The 25,638-nt window shown below is 40.8% G+C and overlaps 2 protein-coding genes across 7 annotated transcripts in view; one reads left to right on the forward strand and one right to left on the reverse strand.

Moving 5' to 3' along the window:
* LOC124544705 (RNA-binding protein 5-like) overlaps positions 1-25,638 on the reverse strand; it is a 122,427-nt gene that overhangs the window by 72,928 nt on the left and 23,861 nt on the right. For 3 of the 6 annotated variants that reach the window (XM_047123346.1, XM_047123345.1, XM_047123347.1), the window contains 2 exons: positions 5,935-6,050; positions 3,178-3,678 (listed from right to left, as the gene is read on the reverse strand). In XM_047123346.1, the coding sequence (XP_046979302.1) occupies positions 3,178-3,678; positions 5,935-5,951 (518 nt within the window). In that variant the 5' untranslated portion in view covers positions 5,952-6,050. The remainder of the gene's footprint in view (positions 1-3,177; positions 3,679-5,934; positions 6,051-25,638) is intronic. The other 3 variants (XM_047123349.1, XM_047123348.1, XM_047123350.1) reach the window with 1 other exon arrangement.
* Positions 18,939-20,739, forward strand: LOC124545849 (piggyBac transposable element-derived protein 4-like). Its single transcript, XM_047124806.1, has 3 exons — positions 18,939-19,017; positions 19,100-19,231; positions 19,910-20,739. The coding sequence occupies exons 1-3, from the start codon at positions 18,939-18,941 to the stop codon at positions 20,737-20,739; spliced, it is 1,041 nt and encodes a 346-aa protein (XP_046980762.1).

Genomic DNA, 25,638 nt, shown 5'->3' on the forward strand with positions numbered 1-25,638 from the left:
CAGATTGAATAAAATCGGGGAGAGGCTACAACCCTGTCTTACTCCCTTCCCAACCACTGCTTCCCTTTCATGTCCCTTGACTCTCATAACTGCCATCTGGTTTCTGTACAAATTGTAAATAGCCTTTCGCTCCCTGTATTTTACCCCTGCCACCTTTAGAATTTGAAAGAGATTATTCCAGTCAACATTGTCAAAACCTTTCTCCAAGTCTACAAATGCTAGAAACATAGGTTTGCCTTTTCTTAATCTAGCTTCTAAGATAAGTCTTGTTCCTCCTGCCACCGAACTTTGCCAATTCCCACTATATCTAACTTTAACCCATCCATTTCCCTTTTTAAATTTTTTAATCTACCTGCCCGATTAAGGGATCTGACATTACACGCTCCGATCCGTAGAACACCAGTTTTCTTTCTCCTGATAACGACGTCCTCCTGAGTAGTCCCCGCCCGGAGATCCAAATGGGGGACTATTTTACCTCCAGAATATTTTACCCAAGAGGACGCCATCATCATTTATCCATACAGTAAAGCTGCATGCCCTCTGGAAAAATTACGGCCGTAGTTTCCCCTTGCTTTCAGCCGTTCGCAGCACCAGCACAGCAAGGCCGCTTTGGTTAATGTTACAAGGCCAGATCAGTCAACCATCCAGACTGTTGCCCCTGCAACTACTGAAAAAGCTGCTGCCCTTCTTCAGGAACCATACGTTTGACCTTAACTATTTATATCAATGTGTGGACTTATGTATGTTAACAAAACATTTGTACATGTGAACTAAAATCTATGACAATATCGGAAACTATTTTCAGAAGTACCAGAGGAAGCATACAAATTGTTAAGCTGGTAAAGCAGAGAAGAAGTGTATTGTTAATGAAATGTGTATGAATCACCATTGTTTTGCTGATGACATGTATTGTTTGTCCCTAGTGAAAATAAACTTCAACGATGAAGGGACTAAGTTAATAGCAAGAGAAAGTAAGCCTGAACACAAGAAAACCGCAAAGTATAATGAGTGCATGAAAAAGACAATAGAACAAACTAAAAAGGAACCAGTTGATAAGTTTTTGTATTCAGGGCAATTAAGAACAACCTGATGGACAGTAAAAGAAATAAACAGAAGAGTAAAAATGGCATGGTATACTTTTAAGCTATTCAATAGGTTTTCAAAATTAAGCTCAAGTTTGTCTATAAGGACTCCACAATAAAAGTGTATTACCAGTTTTAACGTACGACTGTGAGAGATGAATTTTAATGCAAAAATAATTCAGTAACTGAAGGTTACTCAGCAAGCAATGGAGAGATGCATATTGGGAATTACCAGAAGAGACAGGAAAACAATCAAATGGATCATGGAATTCCTTCATACAAAAATTTTGAATGAAGAGGAAGGCACAATTTATTATGGCTGTAAACGAAAATTACATGTAGGTGGAGAGAAAATGTAATAGATGAGCCAAAGAACTTCTCTACTGGGACTTCACGAATACAGCTGAAGACCACAATACGTGTGTGTGTGTGTGTGTGTGTGTGTGTGTGTGTGTGTGTGTGTATTACCCATCATCTATGTTCTGCTCTACCTCCACTTTATTGCAAATGTAGCAACAACCATGACTAATGGTTGTGTAATCTTCTTTACACAAAAACAGTAAAATACTATTAAGACTGCTTATCTTATTAAGAAAATTTGGCATGTAAGTTGCTAAGGCAGTCTGCTTCTAATCAACAAAGTCTTGTATTTCACTACAACTGAAGCATCAACCATTCTCCATTCAAAGGAAAATGAACAGAAATAATCTATTTTTGTCTTATCTTAAACAGAATATTGTATTTTCGACACAAATCTTATACAATTTTAAATGATAAGAGAGAGAAGTTTGAAAGCTTCACAAAGCTTTTATGTCACATAGTAAAAATGTGCTACCATTATAATAAAAGTAAAAATGAAACATGGAACTGGTACAACAGAAGGGCATGGCTATGGAAGAGAGATACTATAATCATCAAGTCTTATAGAACAAATCGGAGTATCTGACCCACAAAATTCTATTAAGATAGACGAGACTGGCAGTTATTTCAACTTTAGTATGTTCGACTGTGAGTGTGAAGAAGGGAAGAATGAAACCAGTTATAAAAGATGAGTAAAATAATATAGAATGGGGGAATATATACAGGACAAAAACAGCCAGTGGCCCACTGAAGTTGTCATGGGGCTGGAGGCATACCTTCCACATCGGATAAGGAGGCTGTCTCAAGTCACTGTAAAAACTGGTAAGAAAGTTATGTTTACAAAATGGTAGGAAGAAGCAAGATGAAACTTTTGGATTCTGGCTATGAAAAATCTACAAGTACAAATTAAAATGTTAGGGGATTACACCTCCCACCAAGCAGGGGCAGTTGGGAGCCTAGCCACATTTGTCCAGAAGCCAGCAAGCAGAGCAAATAGGACGCCTTGGAATGATTAATGGAAATTAATTGAATAACTTACCATAAACAAATTGTATAACGTAAGTTGTAACTAAATTAATGCTCTTCATTCATTTTGAAATGTGACCATGCTGAGGACCATCGTCCCTTTAACATTAGTCTACAAATAGTAGGAATATCAAAGGATGTCCTTGCTGATTATTTGTCGCCCAACTGTCACCGACTCTATTTGAACATAAATTAATCCATGACCTCTTATCTTAGTATATTTTTCTAGGTTCAGAATATTCCACTGATGTATTCTTATGTCCCTACAAACAGAAATCAGTCTTGTTTTTGTCTAGAATTTGAGATCAGCAGACACTGGGCAATTCACTGGTTGTTTCTGTGAGTTTTCCATTCATTGTTATTTTCTCTATAGTTTTCATATGATCAAAAGGAATTACATACAAACATTGTTTGTAAATTTCAAACACGTTAGAAAGTAATGATTGTTCTAGCAATTCGAAATATCTACTTAAGCCCTTAAAATAAAACCTGTTGTGCAGATATGTAGTTCTGCCATATTTTGAATTGCATTTATCAATTCACCTATCCTTGTCACCGTATGGATGATGCAGTCTTATCCATTATGATGAAAGAAAAATTAACACAACAACAAATTCAGTAACTATCATATGGATACTACATGTTAACGATTGGATCTAAAAACTGCAAACACATACAGAAACACTAAAACATTATGATAAACATTTACCTTCCATATCCATCACTGCTTCCACCTCCACCACGCCCACTATAGTAATCATCAAATGAATCCAGGCTTTCTGGGCTATGATCACGTCGATAACGTCCTTCTTCATCAAAATCTACCCCTCTGCGGTCATACCGACTGCGTCGGTCACGGTCACCAGATGAACGTCGATCTCGGTAATCACGACGAGGAGGTGGTGGATCATCCCGATCATAACCTCCTCCTCCACCACCATAATAGTGGCGATCCCAATCACCACCACGGCGAGATGACTTGTAGTCAGGTGGGCTGCCTCGATGCTTTCCCCCACTCTTGTATCCATTCTCATCGGCATATCGTGATCGTCTGCGATCCCAGTCACGCTCTTCCTGACGTTTGTAGTCCTCATGATCAGAACCATCCCCATCCCCCCAATCCTCCTGCCACGCCTCACCATCATAGTCAGAGTTACGGTGTTTCGATCGACCACCGCCGTACCCTGAACCATCCATGCTGGCACGTGTCCTGTGGGCAGTACGCAAAAATTAACATATAAGACAACAATGCACATTATTCTCAAGGTGGTACGCAGGTAGTATGGTCACAGTGGTAACCCTTCAAATTTTCTTCTGCCTGTGTCAATTTTCACAATAGCACTATCATGCTTGAAGTTCAGAAACTGAAATCTTTTTATGTGTATGAGAGATAAAATGACAGTTAATTCCAAGAAGCAAGATATTTTAAAATATTTTTAAGAAAGAAAAAAAGTCTAACCTGAGTAACTTCAAATTAACAAATTTCATTTGAAAAAAATTTCTCAAAATTAAGTTCTTTCACACCTACTTCTTCTGATAAAAGAGCCTGCATACTCCACTTCATAAACAGGTGTAAAATCAAACCATCACACATGCTACTTTACTTAATATTGCAGAGTTTTGTTCAGTTTATCCTTGTGATACTGATATTTCTTGTTTCAATAAATTACACAATTTAAGGTGCCTCAAATAGCTCAAACTTTCAACAATGCAACTAGCAAAACAAAAAATTCCAGCTAAGAGATCAATCTTAAAGCCTGACTTTTTTTCTTCGCAATTATTAAGTAAACAAACCTGGACACCCAAATAACAGCTATTTTAAAACTGTGAAAATCTCTGCAAGTCTTTTGAGTGATCTAAGGTAGCTTTATTGTCATGCTTCAATGACTACCAGCAAAGCTTTATCCATGCAAAACATGGCTCCATATTCAGGTTCCAAAATTTTTTTATGCTAGAAAAATTACATAATATGCAACTACAACAGCCACAGATATATTGGGCTGCTGCAGTAGGTTACCTGTGTGTCTTTTGAGTCAATGTAGCCTGCAGACTGTTCTTTTTTAAAATCAAAATATCTCATCATTAACGACTGTATGGCACTAGCCACAGAAAGTTCGCAGACTCTGTCTGCCATCTGTATGTAACTACAGCATTTTGATCCCTCTTTTCTGCTTATAACTGTGTCTTGCAGTATGTTACTCTGCCCAAATAATAAAATAATAATATTCTTTGCAACAATCTCCTAAATTCATTGAGTAAAGTTTAGGCAAATTAGCAGCATTTTATGAACTGAATCATCAATTGGTTGAAGATTACAAGTCAGCTTGGGGGTCCAAGCATGAACCTTAATTATGTCAATTTTTTTACACAAATCCAACTCTTCAACATTTTCTGATTTGCTAATGATCTTCTTCAATTTCAAACAATCATTTTCAGATACCCTGTTGCAGGAGAGGCAGTGACTGAGATACAATTTAATCAAGATGCATTACAGTTCTAAAATGTATGTATGTGCACATAGTAAAAGTGAATGTAACTGAATGTCCGGTCCATGATACTGGTGCAACTAGGCTCTGAGCTGCAGTGAACAGTGATAGGAATGACACACACATTTGTCCTGTAGATGGTGACACCTGTAGGACCTTAGACGGCTCTTTTTTCTCTATTTAACGGTCTGAGGAAAGAGTAAAACTGAAGGGATAAGAAGAAGTGAAGTTTTCATGTGATTTTTCCACTTTCACCTTTATGTAAAATATTGAACTGAGGATACATACATACTATAAAGACATTCAGTTTATGCCATTTCGGAAGCATTTTTCATTAACATTTGCCTACATTACTTCAAACACAACAATTTATTCAATACCACCTACAGTCCTACGAACACTTATGAAACCTTACATACGCCAAGCAGAATTCCTAGAAGTTGCCAAGGAATTATGATTGCACACTAGAACCAAGCCATCATGTTCCTCAATATCCAGAATTTTTTTTAAAGAAAACCTTTCTGAAAGATTAAAAATGCATTCTGAACTGGGCTGCAAGCTCAGACAGAGAGTTGCTTTTGGAAGAAAAGAATCCAAGTTTGAGTTTCAGTTTAGTGCCCAATTTCCGGATAATAGCTGGCTAAGACCCCTTATTACAATGTTAACTATATAAAAATAAAAAAAAAGTTACTTTCCAATTTAATCACAAATCTCTATCAACAAGAGCAACTGTAGAGAATAATTCAATGAAAAGGTTTCATCCTCCAAGGATGACGTTTAATGCATGCAGTGGCACATTTGTTAAGTACTAGTTACTGCAGTACCAACCGTAGTTACTATTAGACTTGGAAATAAAACCAGCCAACTAGTTGCTTTCAAGTATTGTCCATTTATTATATATTTACCTCTAGGATTGATTTTGAATGGTTATTTCCTTACCATTAGATGCCAATGGAATGCCGCAGTCTTTAAAATCATACCTTTTAGATCTCCACATCTTTCTGTGTGTATCCAAGAACTGAGAGGTTCACTTATTTGTCTCTCTCTCTCTCTCACTCCAACTTGATGCCTAAATTGCAGCAGTGCTGGCGTCAGACTGGAGACACACAAGACAGTGAAGTGTATAAATGGACAACACTTAAAAGTAAATAATGGACAAAGTTTTGTTTTTAAGCCTAATAACATTTAGATTCAATTTGGAACATAATGAGTAAATGTCTGCACAATGAGGTATAGGCAAACACTATGCATAGGTCACTGTAAAATTTATGTTTCCTTTCTCCCTGTGGGGTGAAAGTCTGTGACCTAAGAAAATAACAACTTCTTTAACATCGTATTTATATTATTTTATCATATTACTATGCCATCAGATACAAGCAATATAAATTCATAACATTAATGCTGAAGAGTAGGTGTAACAATCACAATTACTTAGATATCTCACAGGATACCATACTAATGTAATCTGGTACTTGTGAAAGCTGTGGCACTATGAAGAAATCATCACAAGCATTAAATTTATGCCACATACAAGTAGAGGAATTAACTACCACTCAAAAATCAAGCCATTGAATAGCAGAGACAGATATTTACAAAACGCAGATTTGCAGTTGAACTTCTTGATAAAAGTTCTTTGCCAGAATGTGCTCTCTCTCTCTCTCTCTCTCTCTCTCTCTCTCTCTCTCTCTCTGAATTTAACAATTCTCAAGTACTTATGGAAACAGGACACTCGTGTTCCACGTGCTTATAACACAAACACGTTAAAACAGCATAGTGACTAGCAATGGACAGGCCATAGCACAAAGAACATTTGAAATTATGTAGGTAATATGGCTCTTTTTGGAACATGATGCCTAAGAGGTGGAAGAAAGAGCATGAGTCTGGCTTCACTAACTCCCTCATATAACTGTTAACGAGTGTCCTTTTTTCTCAAATTAAGAATAAAACAATGGAAAATCCAGGATGGAGGGCAGCCAGAGACAGTGGTCATGCACGTGCTAGTTGTGTGTGTGTGTGTGTGTGTGTGTGTGTGTGTGTGTGTTGTTTACTGTAGAAGAAGGCCTTTTGGCTGAAAGCTCACTTGTTTAGTGGTCTTTCAGTTGTGCCTGTCTGCAACTCAATATCTGCACATACAGTAAATTGTCAATTTAAGAATACACATTTATACTTCACATTGTCATTGACCTCACTCATTTAACATGATGTTTTAAAAATGTTACTAAATATTAAATTAAGAGAGATACACCTGTAACTATAAACTGTGAGCAACCCACATGCAATTTCTTCAATTAAACCCTCATTGTGGATTGAGGGCTCCATGCATCAACTAACATGCATTAGGAGCACAACAGCAAACATGTGACATAAGTGTTGGGTTTGTTCTGGTGTAAGAGAGATGATATAACGTTTGGGTTACTATATTATACTGACATGATCACTTTTATTTTCATTGACTACACAATTTAATAGGTTTTGGGTCATGCCATCATTGAAAATCTGTTAGATACAAAAGAAATAAATAAGGATTTTTTGTACACAAAGTATATAATTTTACTTATGTATAAAAATATAAAAAGAAAACATTACAGTAGTGCTGGTGCAATACTACAGTCACCTAAAAATAAATATCATGGCATTAGCCACACCACACAAAAATAATGAAATTTAGTTTGTGCTATAGTGAGAATGGAACCATTTTAACAAAAGCTGTAATATTATACAATTAGAAAGCATAACATTTAAATTATCTTCCGCTTCCACTGAATAAATAATATACTTTAATTTTTAAAAAAATGGGGTTTATAAAAGATTTAATATAAAAACATTTAATTAGGGTATTAAAATACTGACATTAAAATGGAATGTTGGTCATTGGCATCATTATTATCTTTTGGTTCTTTGCTTACACTGGTTGCTGACACGGGTCTTGCGCTCATACATGATGGGGCTTGCAGTCAATTCTCACATCCTATGGGACACGGTCTGCCATACTTCCTATACTGTTACATCAATACTTCTCAGAATATGTTAAAATGTCAGCTTAAACCAAAATCATTTAATTCATTTAGCACGAGTTGTGGCCCCCTATTACCATGAATAAAGATTTTCATTTCATTTTAGTTCATTTTGAAACCTCTGAAGACCTATTGGTGTAGCAATACAGCAAGTGCAGTCAACCATGTCAGAGTTAAAGCTTAACCGTCCCCTAGAATGTGTACATTGAGTACACTGTGGACATACAGTGCATATTGCCACAATCATAATATAAACTCCACAAGTGGCTTTGAGACGGCAACAATACCAATTCAACACACCACTCAACATGACCCATTCACTTTTCCTTAAAATTTGGTAAAAGATGGAAATCTATCAATTTGCAAAGGTATATGGGAATTGTGAAGAAATTTACAGGTCTACAAAGTTCGAACTTTTTGGAAATTTAAACGCATCTGTTGCTATGTGAATGACTAATTCTGGTTTTAATACATATACAGCAACGAAACTTGTATCATTCAAAAGCTACTGATATGCAACATCAGGTTTCTAAGGATTTTGACATGAAAGGTCACTGACCTTAAGCTTTTACATTGAATATCTCAGAAAACCCGACCTTAAATTTTTTTGAATGAAACGTATTGTACTGCTCCAGTATGTTACTATAAACATGGTAAATACCAAGATGGCAGACCGAAGGAGTCATGTCCAAAAATTTATTTCATCAGCAGTACAATAACAAAATACAGTAAGTGGCTGTGTTCAGTTTTTTCCTGAACAGCAGCCAATACCAGTCACTATTATTCTGACCAAATATTACATCTATTATTACCTATTATTATTATTATTATTGATTATTACATTTATTGCTGTGAACAGCCAGAGAGACATTTATTTCAACCTATCATTAGCTTGTTTCATGGGTGCACATGTGTTAAAAAGAGACTTCAACAAGAGAGAAAGTACCCAAAGCAAAAACTGAAAAAATGCTGGCTCGTCACTGGCACATACTGACAGGGCACAACTGGAAAAGGAAGTGAATGAAAAAAGGTGGAGGCCAAGAAATCATTGCCTGGCTGGAACTAAAGTTTCACAATTCAGACAACATGTGTGGTGAAATATAAATTTTGCTTTTACTTCCATAAAGCATGAATATAAGGACAAACAAGAAAAATTACATGCTATGGAGAGCAACACGGTAAGCAGCAGAACATGATATATTAGTGACATCAAGTCCAAAACCAGGTAAAACATTGTGTGAGAGAACCGTTATAATGCGTGCAAGATTTCTACTGTGATCAAAATGCAAGCTGGGTGATGACAGGAAGAAAATACTATGTATCAGTGAAAGAAACTGCAATTAGAGCATATACGCTGAAGCAACTAGTGTTGCACAGTTTTAAGGAAGTTTATACATACTTCAAAGATACATGCCGAGAAATAAACATTGAATTCTCAATATTTTGTAAGTTGCAATCAAAGCACTCTCTTTGTGTGTGTGTGTGTTCCAAATGCCCAAGAGTATTAAAACTAACTGACTGGTATGAACAGTCCTGGCAAAACTGCTTACAAGTGTTTCTTAACTACAGGCATAGTATTTATAGAGACCACAACAAATTCAAAAGATAATTTCACTGAGGTGTTTGCACCAAGTTTACAAGAGCTCGTACAACACCAACAGCACCTACAACACTCATTATCACCCTGGAGCAGTCACTGTTCTTTAAAATCAATAAACAAAAACTCAAGAGTAAATGAGTATTTTGTTATTTGTGATTTTATAGACGATTACTCTTTTACCATTCAGGGTGAAGTACTGGGAATGCACTGCAATATACCACAACTCACAATTCTCCCATCTGAAGCTTACTAAAGAGATGCAAATACTAATGAAATACATCTTGTGTCGTATGTGGAAATATCTGGCTGCTTTCAACACGTGTATTCTTCCCACCATAATTTCACCAATTTCTTAAAATGCCACTTTCCAAGTCCAAAGCACATTTATTATATTACAGATGGACGAGATTTTAATGTTACAGCAGAATGTTATTTTTTGCTACAGCACATGATAAAGTAATCTTTGATAGGGTTTTGGAGACTGTAAAGAGATTAATAACATCTGCTAGCCTCAAGTGACCTCACGAAAACCATATTTTGACACTATGACAGTTGTTTCAGTGGTGCAAAGAAAATATTCATTCATATGCTTCCCACTGTAGATCGGCTTCCCGTCATGGTAAAGAAAAATTGTCAACCTGAAACAATGTTTCAAGAATACAAGGACATTGCCAGGTACCCATGAGCTTCACTGTTTAATACCTATTAACAAAGGTATACTGGACGGGGGGGGGGGGGGGAGATGGGGAGGAGGAGGGGGAGGAGAGGGCAAGGAGGGAGGAGGTGAGGGAGCAAGAAGGGTACGGTGGACGAAGAGGAGAGGAGGCAAGAGGTGGACGGGGGACGAGGTGGGGAAGGGGTACGAGGGGGACGAGGGGGGACGAGGGGGGAGAGGGGGACGAGGGGGGGAGGGGGACGATGAGGAGAGAGGGGTGAGGGGGAAGAGGGGGATGATGAGGAGAGGGGGGACGATGAGGAAGAGAGGGGGAGAGAGGGGGACGGGGGGGGGAGAGAGGGGGACGGGGGGGAGAGAGGGGGACGGGGGGGGGAGAGAGGGGGACGGGGGGGAGAGAGGGGGACGGGGGGGGGGAGAGAGGGGGACGGGGGGGGAGAGAGGGGGACGGGGGGGGGAGAGAGGGGGACGGGGGGGGAGAGGGGGACGGGGGGGGAGAGGGGGACGGGGGGGAGAGAAGGGGACGGGGGGAGAGAGGGGGACGGGGGGGGGAGAGGGGGACGGGGGGGAGAGGGGGACGGGGGGGAGAGGGGGACGGGGGGGAGAGGGGGACGGGGGGGGAGAGGGGGACGGGGGGGGAGAGGGGGACGGGGGGGGGGGCAGAGACGGACGGGGGAGGCAGAGACGGACGGGGGAGGCAGAGACGGACGGGGGAGGCAGAGACGGGGGAGGCAGAGACGGGGGAGGCAGAGACGGGGGAGGCAGAGACGGGGGAGGCAGAGACGGGGGAGGCAGAGACGGGGGAGGCAGAGACGGGGGAGGCAGAGACGGGGGAGGCAGAGACGGGGGAGGCAGAGACGGGGGAGGCAGAGACGGGGGAGGCAGAGACGGGGGAGGCAGAGATGTGGCCCCCCTCGTCGGGGGAGGGGAAGAGACGGGGGAGGGGAAGAGACGGGGGAGGGGAAGAGACGGGGGAGGGGAAGAGACGGGGGAGGGGAAGAGACGGGGGAGGGGAAGAGACGGGGGAGGGGAAGAGACGGGGGAGGGGAAGAGACGGGGGAGGGGAAGAGACGGGGGAGGGGAAGAGACGGGGGAGGGGAAGAGACGGGGGAGGGGAAGAGACGGGGGAGGGGAAGAGACGGGGGAGGGGAAGAGACGGGGGAGGGGAAGAGACGGGGGAGGGGAAGAGACGTGGGAGGGGAAGAGACGGGGGAGGGGAAGAGACGGGGGAGGGGAAGAGACGGGGGATGGGAAGAGACGGGGGAGGGGAAGAGACGGGGGAGGGGAAGAGACGGGGGAGGGGAAGAGACGGGGGAGGGGAAGAGACGGGGGAGGGGAAGAGCGGGGGAGGGGAAGAGCGGGGGAGGGGAAGAGCGGGGGAGGGGAAGAGCGGGGGAGGGGAAGAGACGGGGGAGGGGAAGAGACGGGGGAGGGGAAGAGACGGGGGAGGGGAAGAGACGGGGGAGGGGAAGAGACGGGGGAGGGGAAGAGACGGGGGAGGGGAAGAGACGGGGGAGGGGAAGAGACGGGGGAGGGGAAGAGACGGGGGAGGGGAAGAGACGGGGGAGGGGAAGAGACGGGGGAGGGGAAGAGACAGGGGAGGGGAAGAGACAGGGGAGGGGAAGAGACGGGGAAAAGGAAGAGGAGGGGGAGGGAGATATGAGGAGGTGGATGGAGAGACGGGGGAAAGGAAGAGGAGGGGGAGGGAGATATGAGGAGGTGGAGGGAGAGACGGGGGAGGGAGAAATGGGAGGGGGAGGGAGAGACGGGGAGGGAGAAATGGGAGGAGGAGGGAGATATGGGGGATGGGGAGGGAGATGGGGGAGGGAGATGGGGGGGAGGGAGATGGGGGGGAGGGAGAGAGAGGGGGGATATGGGGGAGGGGGTGGGGATGGGGGAGGGGGAGGGAGATGGGGGAGGGGGAGGGAGATGGGGGAGGGGAGGGAGATGGGGGAGGGGAGGGAGATGGGGGAGGGGAGGGAGAGGGATTCCACTTCTTTAGCGAGCTGAGAGGAGTCCGTAATTGCTATGGTGAAGAAAATGCTGTTAAAAGACATATGTGGATTTGTTGCCAGTGTGTATAGCAGCTCTTGGTGGATGCATATGTATTAACAATTTTTGGAAAAAAAGGATTAAGTACCGATCGGCTTCTTGCTTCTGCATCGACCGTCTCTGTCATCAGTGTTTCCAGCCAAACCAGAAACTTGTGTCATCATCAGAAGAGAGACATTTTAATAAGACTGGAGCCAGTTACACCAAGTGGAAGAACAAACAATTTAATTGGAGACTTGGACGACGTTTCACATTTAAGCACTATCTTCTGCATTTTCATAGTTAACTGATGCTGGCAAAATAAATTTTTGGGCATGATGACCTTGGTCTGCCATCTTGATATTTACCACAATTACAGTAACACACTGGAGGAATAATTTTTTTTTTTTTTTTGTCATAATAAATCGAAGGTGGAGTGTTCAGAGATATTCAAGGTAAAAGGTCAAGTCAATGATGTTTCATGTGCACTCATTATCTTTTCAATGATATTGTGGTCATTTATGTTGGGACAGATGCACATAAATGTCATACAGTTTCCAAAATGCTAGATCGTTACTCACTGTAAAGCTGTCATGTTGAGATACAGACAGGGACAGCGGAAAGTCTGTTACACATTCAGCTTTCAGCCAATGACTTCTTCAGAAACAAAATCGCGCGCGCGCGCACGCACGCACGCACGCACACACACACACACACACACACACACACACACACACACACAAAAACACACCCTTCTTCTCATGCATACACGATTGCCCTCTCTGGCCGCTCGTCCAAAAGCTAAATGTCTGACAGTATTTTCATCGTGCCTGTCTGTGACTCAACATGTTTCCTTTACAGTGGGTAGCAATCTATCCTTTTCCTAATACTGTTTATATCCAACCTGGAGTTTCAACAGTTTGACGCAATTTCCAAACTTAGATGGCCCCAGTGACTTTCTTTACAACTGTCATACGTGTCTGCAAATTGATAGTGATCTGGTTCATTGACTGCACCAAATTTGAAAGAAATCTGAGGTGGTCAGGTTACAGCTATTTTCCAGGTTTAGCACCTTTGCCACATGACGTGTTATCAAAAAATGCAGTGAATAATTTTTTTTAGAAGAAAATGCTTGCATGAAATTTGATTTTATGTCCTTCAAAGTACTGTCCTTGGATAGCAATGCACTTATCCTAACACTGAATCCATGACTGGAAAACATTTCTGGAGCACTTCTTCTGGATGGGCATTCAGCTGCCCTGTCTTGGCCCTCTCACTGTCAGGAATGGTGTGAAACTGTTTTCCATTAAGCACTGTTTTAATTTCTGGGAAGAGCAAGGAGTGCTTTGTGCTGAATCTGGTGAGTAATGTAGATGTGGACAGACTGAAAAACTTTTTCCAGCAAAAGCTTGGGAATCAAAAATGAGGATTGTCATGATGGAGAAGGAAGCCATAGGCCCATTATTCTGGCCTCTTTCTCTATACAGTTTCGCTAACATTGCAGTATGCACTAGTAAAATTCAGTATTTACAGTTGTTCCCCTTGTAATGAACTCTGATTGCACTATGTCCCCAAAATTAGGAAATGGGCATGACTTGGATATCGATTTTGACTGACATGCCTTTTCAGGATGAAAAGATGCACTTGTTTTCCATTGGGAACACTGAAGTTTCATCTCATCTCAAATTCATATCCATAGACCCAAATTTCATCTCCAGTTACAATTTTGGACATGAAGTCCGGATTTGAATGAAGGCAATCCTTCGATTCATTCCCGCTTTTAAATCGCTCATACCAGTTGTAAACAGCCTTTGGAGTTACACCATTATCGTCATACACCAATTTCCACATTTCACGAGTTTTTTGGCACTTTTTTGCAACTTGAAGCAGAATTTAATGTTCACATGATTTTCGAAATTCATGATGAATGACAGACATGGTAAACACAACTCCAGTGTAGTGTCTCTGGATGCTGACTGACAAGTCAGAACATGTTTCAACTTGACGCTGCCTCTCCCAGTGGATCAAGCTACTGGACATTATCTTAAATGGTTGTAGCATCAGCAGCTGCTGCTAAAAAAATTCATTCATCATGTTTTTTAATAACACCTGCTATTTTGTAAAAATTAATGTTATGTGTTTTAGAATCCCTATTTTTATTTATGTATTTCATTTTTTTTTAAATTTACCATGTAAATTCTACATACTTTCACACCAGAAGAAGAGAGAAAATTGAATGTCATGCTCTCTTACGTAATATTATGACTAATGTCAAATCAGTTCCATCATCACACTAATCAATACTTTTTGTATAACTTATGTGCAAATTTTAATGTGGAAGCAGTATTGCACAGTCACTGCCTATCAGCAATTTGTTTTATTTAAAGCAGGCTATCTACTGAGGCAGCCTGAATAGTTCACAGCATTTTTTTTAGTAAGCAGATATATGAATGAATACTGTGTGCTGATTCTTTTATAGCCAGAATGCATTAAATTGTGTAGTCTATAAAAACAAAAATCAATCAATACTAATTCGTGCTATTATGATCACATAATCGTATCATGATTTTTTGTCAATCAATGACAAAATTACCATCTAACACCTACTGCTGACAAGGTTCATCACATTTTCTGGTCATTATTAGTATCCTTTAGAAAAGGACCGACTTTTCATAGGTGCAGTAATTTGGACAAACAACACTGAATCAAATTTCTATCAGGTTCCGCTAAAGTCCAATAACTTTTTGTAACTGACTAGTACAATTCCTTAATCTCATGAATACTTTAAATACATCAATGGGAAAAAAATCGCAACACCAAGAAGGAACTGTGTAACACAAATAAAAGTTAGTAGCCGTGTTTGTATATATGGAACATGACGCATGGATATGTGTGTGTGTGTGTGTGTGTGTGTGTGTGTGTGTGTGTGGGCGCGCGCGAGTGTATACCTGGTCTTTTTTCCACCTAAGGTAAGTCTTTCCGCTTCCGGGATTGGAATGACTCCTTACCTTCTCCCTTAAAACCCACATCCTTTTGTCTTTCCCTCTGTGACTTACCAAACGAAAGCGCTGGCAGGTTGATAGACACACAAACAAACACAACATCTTTGTTTATATATATATATATATAAAACAAAGAAGATGTGACTTACCAAACGAAAGCGCTGGCAGGTTGATAGACACACAAACAAACACAAACATACACACAAAATTCTGCTTCCGCAACCAACGGTTACTTCATCAGGAAAGAGGGAAGGACGAAAGGATGTGGGTTTTAAGGGAGAGGGTAAGGAGTCATTCCAATCCCGGGAGTGGAAAGACTTACCTTAGTGGGAAAAAAGGACAGGCATACACACACACACACACACACACACACACACACACACACACAGATTATATATATAAAGATGTATCTAAAAAGAAAGATGATGAAACTTACCAAACAAAACCGCTGGCAGGTCGATAGACACACAAACAAACACAAACATACACACAAAATTCTAGCTTTCGCAACCAATGGTTGCCTCGTCAGGAAAGAGGGAAGGAGAAGGAAAGACAAAAGGATATGGGTTTTAAGGGAGAGGGTAAGGAGTCATTCCAATCCCAGGAGCGGAAAGACTTTTCCGCTCCCGGGATTGGAATGACTCCTTACCCTCTCCCTTAAAACCCATATCCTTTTGTCTTTCCTTCTCCTTCCCTCTTTCCTGACGAGGCAACCATTGGTTGCGAAAGCTAGAATTTTGTGTGTATGTTTGTGTTTGTTTGTGTGTCTATCGACCTGCCAGCGCTTTTGTTTGGTAAGTTTCATCATCTTTCTTTTTAGATATATTTTTCCCACGTGGAATGTTTCCCTCTATTATATTTATATATAAAGATGATGTGACTTACCATACGAAAGCGCTGGCAGGTCGATAGAAACACGAACAGACACATACATACACACAAAATTCAAGCTTTCGCAACAAACTGTTGCCTCATCAGGAAAGGCACCTCTTTCCTGATGAGGCAACAGTTGAGGGAAAAAAGGACAGTTATACACTCGCGCACACACACACATATCCATCCACACATACAGACACAAGCAGACATATTGGTCTTTAAATATGTCTGCTTGTGTCTGTATGTGTGGATGGATATGTGCGTGTGTGCGAGTGTATACCTGTCCTTTTTTCCCCCTAAGGTAAGTCTTTCCGCTCCCGGGATTGGAATGACTCCTTACCCTCTCCCTTAAAACCCACTTCCTTTCGTCTTCCCCTCTCTTTCCCTCTTTCCTGATGAGCCAACAGTTTGTTGCGAAAGCTTGAATTTTGTGTGTATGTTTGTGTTTGTTTGTGTGTCTATCGACCTGCCAGCGCTTTCGTTCGGTAAGTCACCTCATCTTTGTTTTTATATATAATTTCTCCCACGTGGAATGTTTCCCTCTATTATATATATATATATATATATATATATATATATATATATATATATATATATATATATAAACAAAGATGAGGTGACTTACCGAACGAAAGCGCTGGCAGGTCGATAGACACACAAACAAACACAAACATACACACAAAATTCAAGCTTTCGCAACAAACTGTTGCCTCATCAGGAAAGAGAGAAGGAGAGGGAAAGACGAAAGGATGTGGGTTTTAAGGGAGAGGGTAAGGAGTTATTCCAATCCCGGGAGCGGAAAGACTTACCTTAGGGGGAAAAAAAGGACGGGTATACACTCGCACACACACACATATCCATCCACACATATACAGACACAAGCAGACACACACACACACACACACACACACACACACACACACACACACACACACACACACACCGCCCCCGATGCAAAACCTGTCCCATGCACCCTCCCACCACCACCTACTCCAGTCCTGTAACCCGGAAGGTGTACACGATCAGAGGCAGAGCCACGTGTGAAAGCACCCACGTGATTTACCAACTGACCTGCCTACACTGTGATGCATTCTATGTGGGAATGACCAGCAACAAACTGTCCATTCGCATGAATGGACACAGGCAGACAGTGTTTGTTGGTAATGAGGATCACCCTGTGGCTAAACATGCCTTGGTGCACAGCCAGCACATCTTGGCACAGTGTTACACCGTCCGGGTTATCTGGATACTTCCCACCAACACCAACCTATCCGAACTCCGGAGATGGGAACTTGCCCTTCAGTATATCCTCTCTTCTCGTCATCCGCCAGGCCTCAATCTCCGCTAATTTCAAGTTGCCGCCACTCATACCTCACCTGTCTTTCAACAACTTCTTTGCCTCTACACTTCTGCCTCGACTGACATCTCTGCCCAAACTCTTTGTCTTTAAATATGTCTGCTTGTGTCTGTATGTGTGGATGGATATGTGCGTGTGTGCGAGTGTATACCTGTACTTTTTTCCCCCTAAGGTAAGTCTTTCCGCTCCCGGGAATGGAATGACTCCTTACCCTCTCCCTTAAAACCCACTTCCTTTCGTCTTCCCCTCTCCTTCCCTCTTTCCTGATGAGGCAACAGTTTGTTGCGAAAGCTTGAATTTTGTGTGTGTGTATATATATATATATATATATATATATATATATATATATATATATATATATATATATATATATATATAAATAAAAGGAAACATTCCACGTGGGAAAAATTATATATAAAAACAAAGATGAGGTGACTTACCGAACAAAAGCACTGGCAGGTTGATAGACACACAAACATACACAAACATACACACAAAATTCAAGCTTTCGCAACAAACTGTTGCCTCATCAGGAAAGAGGGAAGGAGAGGGGAAGACGAAAGGAAGTGGGTTTTAAGGGAGAGGGTAAGGAGTCATTCCAATCCCGGGAGCGGAAAGACTTACCTTAGGGGGAAAAAAGGACAGGTATACACTCGCACACACGCACATATCCATCCACACATACAGACACAAGCAGACATATTGGTCTTTAAATATGTCTGCTTGTGTCTGTATGTGTGGATGGATATGTGCGTGTGTGCGAGTGTATACCTGTCCTTTTTTCCCCCTAAGGTAAGTCTTTCCGCTCCCGGGATTGGAATGACTCCTTACCCTCTCCCTTAAAACCCACTTCCTTTCGTCTTCCCCTCTCCTTCCCTCTTTCCTGATGAGGCAACAGTTTGTTGCGAAAGCTTGAATTTTGTTTGTGTGTCTATCGACCTGCCAGCGCTTTTGTTCGGTAAGTCACCTCATCCTGATGCACTTCACATCCTGAGTACAAAAGAGAACTTGAGTTCTCCCGTCTTCTTGAGGTGTTCATAATGGAGTATTTGTCACCCTAACACTTAGGCGCCGACGCCCGTAAAAATACGGGCGTGCGCGGCCTGCCCAAAAGTCCGGCGCCCGTAATTTTACGGGCGCGGGTTCTCGTTCTTCCCGTTCCTTCCTTTGTGTGTTTTTACGGCTCCCGCTTGTCTGGGAGGCACTGCATGGACTGTAGTTCGAGTGTTGGTCACTAGATGGTGCGGGCATGGTGTGGAAGGGTGTGTTTCCCTTTTTATTAGTCGAGTTTTGTGAGCGGCGATTTTTTCCCGCGCGGTCACAGTAGCGTCGACATGGCGAAGCGTGGCTTGACGGACTAAGAAATTGTTCGCGAGTTACATCGTGATTTAGAAGAAAGTGACATTGATTTGTCAGAGGAAGATATTGTAGATGACTCTGATGATGATGTGGACTATGTTCAAGAAGAAGTTTCTGGCAGTTCAGGTAAAGAATTCTGACAACAAAACAGGTAAATTTTTGTTCAGATTTTCACTGAAAAAACTCTCAGTACGTAATTATGACTTTATTTGCAAATACTACTCTCCTGATAGATTCCAAAGAGGAGAGCAGGTGTCCAAGAACTTCAGTAGCAAGTAATCCCGTCGATATTGTGCCTGAAGAACGAGCGAGACTCACTGCGAGGGGGAAGCCGAGACCTGCGCGCCGCACCGATTCTGAGGAAGGTTGGACGACTACTGATCGTGCGCCAGACATCGATCTATTCTCAGGACAATCCGGAATATGCAATGTTGTCAGTTTAGACCAGAACAGTGCACCTATAGAATTTTTCTCATATTTCCTCACAGACAGTATGATGAAACATATAAAGGAACAAACTAATCTGTATGCTCAACAATCCATCAGGAAATTACGAAGCACAAAGTCCCTTTCACCCACCTGCTCATTATCAAAGTGGAAAGGAGTTACACTTATGGAAATAAAGAAGTTTCTGGCAATTGTAGTCCATGTGTGTGTAAGTGTGAAACCACGTATACGAGAGCACTGGTCCAAGAACCCTGTTGTGTCGTGTAATTTCTGTCCAAACATCTTGAGCCGTGACAGATTTCTTTCTATTTTGAGAAACTTCCACATTAGTGATAATTCCTTAGCTAAGAGGAAAAGAGAAACTGGCTACGACCCACTGCACAAGGTGAGACCCCTCCTAGATAATGTGTGTGCTAATTTCCAGCGTGCGTATACACCATCTCAAAAAATTACAATAGATGAAGGCATGTGTAAATTTTGAGGTCGTGTGTATTTCAAACAGTACATGCCACAAAAACCAAATAAATACGGTGTCAAACTGTACATGTTATCCGAATCTGACACAGGTTACATCTGGAATTTCTCTGTTTACACAGGTGAAAGGTCTGACACAGTGACTCTGGTAAAGACACTGCTTGCAAATCTGTCAGGAAAAGGCTACACTTTGTTTACAGACAGATTCTACACGAGTCCAATACTTGCTTCAGAACTGGAAGCTGCAAAAACTGCTCTTGTGGGAACAACAAGAAAATCTAGGCAGGGATTGCTTCGTCCTATAAAAGATACAAACCTTCAGCGAGGAGAACTTATTTTCAGGCGTAAAGGAAATATGTTAGCACTGTGTTGGAAGGACAAAAGAAATGTGCATATGATAAGTACAAGACACACTGCTGAGATGGTCACTTTCACTGATCAGAAAGGAAGAGAGAAGTCAAAGCCAGCCTGTGTAGTGGACTATAATAAAAACAAGTTTGGTGTTGACTTATCAGATCAGCGACTGTCATACGGCGCATTTGAACATCGCACTGTGAAGTGGTGGAGAAAGTTGGAACTCCATGTTATACTAATGGTGATTGTAAATTCCTGCATATTATATAATAAGGTTACTGGAAAACACCTCACAACATCTCACTTCATGACAGTTATCTGTGCAGATCTTGCACAAAGCAAATATCTTAAACCCCGACCTAGTCCATCCGGACTCTCAAGACTATCAACTGGAAATCATTTCCTGGAAAAGATTGAGACAGAAGTAGGTAAGAAAAAGAAACAAAAACAGTGTGTAGTGTGTTATCTGAGAGGAAAAAAACTGACTGGAAAAGTGTGGCGAAAAGACACAAGCTACCAGTGTAGTGAATGTAAAGTAGCATTGTGCAAAATGCCGTGCTTCAAAATTTACCACACAAAGAGCAAAATTGCATCCTAAAATAGTTACAGGAAGTTACTGTAGATAAGACACACTGTATCCATCATAACTACAATTTCTGTGTAAAATTAAAATATTCCTTCTAGAAAATGCAGTGAATATACCTTTGACCAATTTATCCTTTTTTCAAAAACAATGTTACAATAATAACGCTTGTCAAAAGTATGCATTAATTCAAGAGCAAGGTATTATATATGGTTTTAAACAAGAAAGTCTAGGTCTTTCAAGAAGAGTAATTTTATTGCTATAACTGAAACATTTCATGAGTTATAGTAGTTTAAAGTACGTTAAAATCAGCCAGGCTTTATGGTAGACACCTGCGCGCAATTGCTCAGGACCCAAAGTGTTAAAGGCATTCATGACTAACATCAACTCAACATGAGCTTCTAGTGAAGGACGTGAAGTGATACATAAATTACTCAAGAATGGATGAGCATACATTTCAGTATTTGCTCAGTGAAGTGTGTCACAAATCACAAAGCTCAATACTCTCTTAAGAACTGCTGTATCTGCAGAAGACAGGCTCACAGTAACACTTCGATTTCTTGCTATAGGAGAGAGTTACACTAGCTTAAAGTACAGCACTTGAATACCACAGTGCAATTTAACTAAAAAAATACCTGAAATGTGTGAAGCAGTTTATAAATCACTAAAAGACCAATATCTGAAAGTAAATAAATGTTCAATACATTTTATGTGCATTAAGAACTATTTTTATTGTAGATCAAAGTAAGAATTACATTTGTGTCCCACAACTACAAAATTAATAGAAATGTATGAAGCTGATGCACAGGGAAACATTCCACGTGGGAAAAATATATCTAAAAACAAAGATGATGTTACTTACCAAACGAAAGCGCTGATATGTTGATAGACGCACAAACATACACACACAAAATTCAAGCTTTAGCAACCAACGGTCGCTTCGTCAGGAAAGAGGGAAGGAGAGGGAAAGACGAAAGGATGTGGGTTTTAAGGGAGAGGCTAAGGAGTCATTCCAATCACGGGAGCGGAAAGACTTACCTTAGGGGGGAAAAAGGACAGGTACACACACACACACACACACACACACACACACACACATATCCATATCCATCCGCACAGCATTATCCATCCGCACATCCGCTTGTGTCTGTGTATGTGTGGATGGATATGTGTGTGTGTGTGTGTGTGTGTGTGTGTGTGTGTGTGTGTGTGTGCGCGCGAGAGTATACCTGTCCTTTTTTCCCCTAAGGTAAGTCTTTCCGCTCCCGGGATTGGAATGACTCCATACCCTCTCCCTTAAAACCCACATCCTTTTATCTTTCACTCTCCTTCCCCCTTTCCTGACGAAGCCCGTTGGTTGCGAAAGCTTGAATTTTGTCTGTATGTTTGTGTTTGTTTGTGTGTCTATCAACATGCCAGCGCTTTCGTTTGGTAAGTCACATCATCATTGTTTTTATATATATATTCTCAGAGCATCCTCCTACAGGCCAACTGCCAACCGCAAATTAGATTATATATATGCTACAGAGCATCTGCCTCAGAGCTGTCCTTCAAGTATGTATGTGTATTTGTGTGTGTGTGTCTTATATATATATATATATATATATATATATATATATATATATATAAACAAAGATGATGTAACTTACGAAATGAAAGTGTTGGTATGTTGATAGAGACACTAACAAACACAAACGCACACTCACAATTCAAGAAATTTGTGTGTTTTTGTTTGTTAGTGTCTCTATCAACATACCAACGCTTTCGTTTGGTAAGTTACATCATCATTGTTTTTAGATATATTTTTCCCACGTGAAATGTTTCCCTCTATTATATATGATAGACACACAAACACACGCACAAAATTCAAGCTTTCGCAACCAACAGTTGCTTCATCAGGAAAGAGGGAAGGAGAGGGAAAGACGAAAGGATGTGGGTTTTAAGGGAGAGGGTAAGGAGTCATTCCAATGATGGGAGCGGAAAGACTTACCTTAGGGGGAAAAAAGGACAGGTATACACTCGCGCGCGCACACACACACATATCCATCCGCACATATACAGACACAAGCACATGAATATAATAGAGGGAAACATTCCACGTGGGAAAAATATATCTAAAAACAAAGATGATGTAACTTACCAAACGAAAGCGTTGGCATGTTGATAGACACACAAACACACACACACAAAATTGTGTTTGTGTTTGTTTGTGTGTCTATCAACATGCAAACGCTTTCGTTTGGTAAGTTACATCATCTTTGTTTTTATATATATTTTTCCCCCGTGGAATGTTTCCCTGTGCATCAGCTTCATACATTTCTATTAATTTTGTAGTTGTGGGACACAAAATGTAATTCTTACTTTGATCTACATTAAAAATAGTTCTTAATGCACATAAAATGTATTGAACATTTATTTACTTTTAGATATTGGTCTTTTAGTGATTTATAAACTGCTTCACACATTTCAGGTATTTTTTTTAGTTAAATTGCACTGTGGCATTCAAGTGCTGTACTGTAAGCTAGTGTAACTCTCTCCTATAGCAAGAAATCGAAGTGTTACTGTGAGCCTGTCTTCTGCAGATATAGCAGTTCTTAAGTGAGTATTGAGCTTTGTGATTTGTGACACACTTCACCGAGCAAATACTGAAATGTATGCTCATCCATTCTTGAGTAATTTATGTATCACTTCACGTCCTTCACTAGAAGCTCATGTTGAGTTGATGTTAGTCATGAATGCCTTTAACACTTTGGGTCCTCAGCAATTGCGCGCAGGTGTCTACCATAAAGCCTGGCTGATTTTAACGTACTTTAAACTACTATAACCAAATACTCCATTATGAATACCTCACTGAGTTTGAACGAGATCATGTAGGGTAGCTACAAGAAGTTGGATGTTCTTTCTGCGATATGGCAAAAAGACTTGGCAGCAATGTAGTCACTGTACTTGGTTGCTAGCAGCAGTGGACACGTGAACGTAAGGCTGCAAGAAGACCAGGCTGCAGACAGCCACATGGCACTACTGAGAGGGAAGACCATGATGTTCAAAATATGGCTCCCGTGCATCATACTGCATGTACAGCAGCAATCTGAGCAGCAGTTGGCTCCATAGTGACACAATGGACCGTTACAAACTGGTTACTTGAAGGACAGCTGTGAAGCAGATGATCTGCAGCAAGCATTCCACTGATCCCAAACCAATGCCATTTACGACTTCAGTGGTGTCAAGCAACAGCTCTTTAGAAGGCGGAGTGAAGGTCTGTTGTGTTTTCTGATGAAAGCCAGTTTTGCCTCGGTGCCAGTGATGGCCGTGTATTGGTTAGGAGGTGGCCAGTTGAGTGCCCGCAACCTAGTCTGCAAGCTAAACACACTGGACCTGTGATTATGGTGTGGGGTGCAATATCATATGACAGCAGGAGCACTCTCGTGGTTATCCCATGGACACTGACTGTAAATTTCTTCATCAATCTGGTGATTTGAATGGTTGTGCTGCCATTCATAAACAACATACCTGGGGCTATTTTCCAACAGAATAACACCCACCTAATGCTGTTGTAACCCAACATGCTCTACAGAGTGTTAACATATTGCCTTGGCCTCTCAATCACCAAATATATCTTCCATCGAGCACATATGGGAAATCACTGGACAAAAACTCCATGGTCACCCACAAACAGCATTAACCATCCCTTTACTGACAGGCCAACTGCAACAGGCATGGAACTCAATCCCACAAACTGACAAATGGCACCTGTACAATGCAATGCATACATGTTTGCATGCTTGCATTCAACATTTTGGTGGTTACACCAGTTTTTAATTTACCAGCATTTCACATTTGCAAAGGCTATCTTGCGTGTATAGTAACATGTGATCTTGCAATGTTTATCAGTGAAATATTTTACTTAGACAAGTGTATTCCCAAAATTTCATTACTCTAGACTGATTATTTTTTGGTGCTCCAACTCTTTTCCATTGGTGTATTAAGCAGATAATTAAAAAAAATCAATTTTTGAAGAAAATGTAAAAACACAGACTGTCCATGATGTTAAGGTGTTTGTCATAGTACATTGAAATGGTGTCTGTCTTCAGAAATTAAGTTGACTGAACTATTGATGATGATCACTCACTTCTGCAGCAATGGGTTTCAAAGAGCTGTTTGAAGCACTTGGTGTGTCAATACCTCAGGGGCTTAAGTTGTTCCTCACAGATGTATTCTTGATTATTCAGAATTTTATATTATTTTGTCATTTTACTCTACGTGTCCAAAAAAGGTAGAATTCAAGAATTAAAGATTTGAGCCTTTGAGTTATTAATTTTTAGAATTTCCAAAACTGTGCAACTTTTCTTGCATTCTAACACCTTAGAACATTTATCTCTCTCGTGAACTATTTTACTTACAGACTTCAAATTTGCTTCATTTTATTCATTTCTTACCAGCTTTGAAAGTATGTACTACTTGACCACAGTCCTAAAAATGCTAAGTTTTTCCAAACCAGTATCTTTTAAATATTTAAAATTTAAAACTGAAATTTTTATGTTGAAAAACATCTATTTTTTTCATACACTGTTTATTAACGTGTGTGCCAAATTTCATAATGGTATTCCTAAACACAATGAAATTAATTTTATTTTACTGCAATTTGCTACGATAACTGTACCGCAATCGCCAATGGCTTGCAAGCTGAATCATAAAAGCAGAGCTAAAATGAAATAATTGTGCACTAATTAAGCACACTTCGGATTCTCATCTTAAAAATGTAGTAAATCATGCCAAACAATGACACGTCTAATTAATGGTCAGGATATTACGTATTTTTCATTTTATTTAACATTTCATTTAAGTTTATAGCGCTACCAGTATGTAAAAAAAATAATCTTCATGTTCACTTTCACTGAATCGGTAGAGATGATG

The sequence above is a fragment of the Schistocerca americana genome, chromosome 8, assembly GCF_021461395.2.
Source record: "Schistocerca americana isolate TAMUIC-IGC-003095 chromosome 8, iqSchAmer2.1, whole genome shotgun sequence".
Taxonomy (NCBI): Eukaryota; Metazoa; Arthropoda; class Insecta; order Orthoptera; family Acrididae; genus Schistocerca; species Schistocerca americana.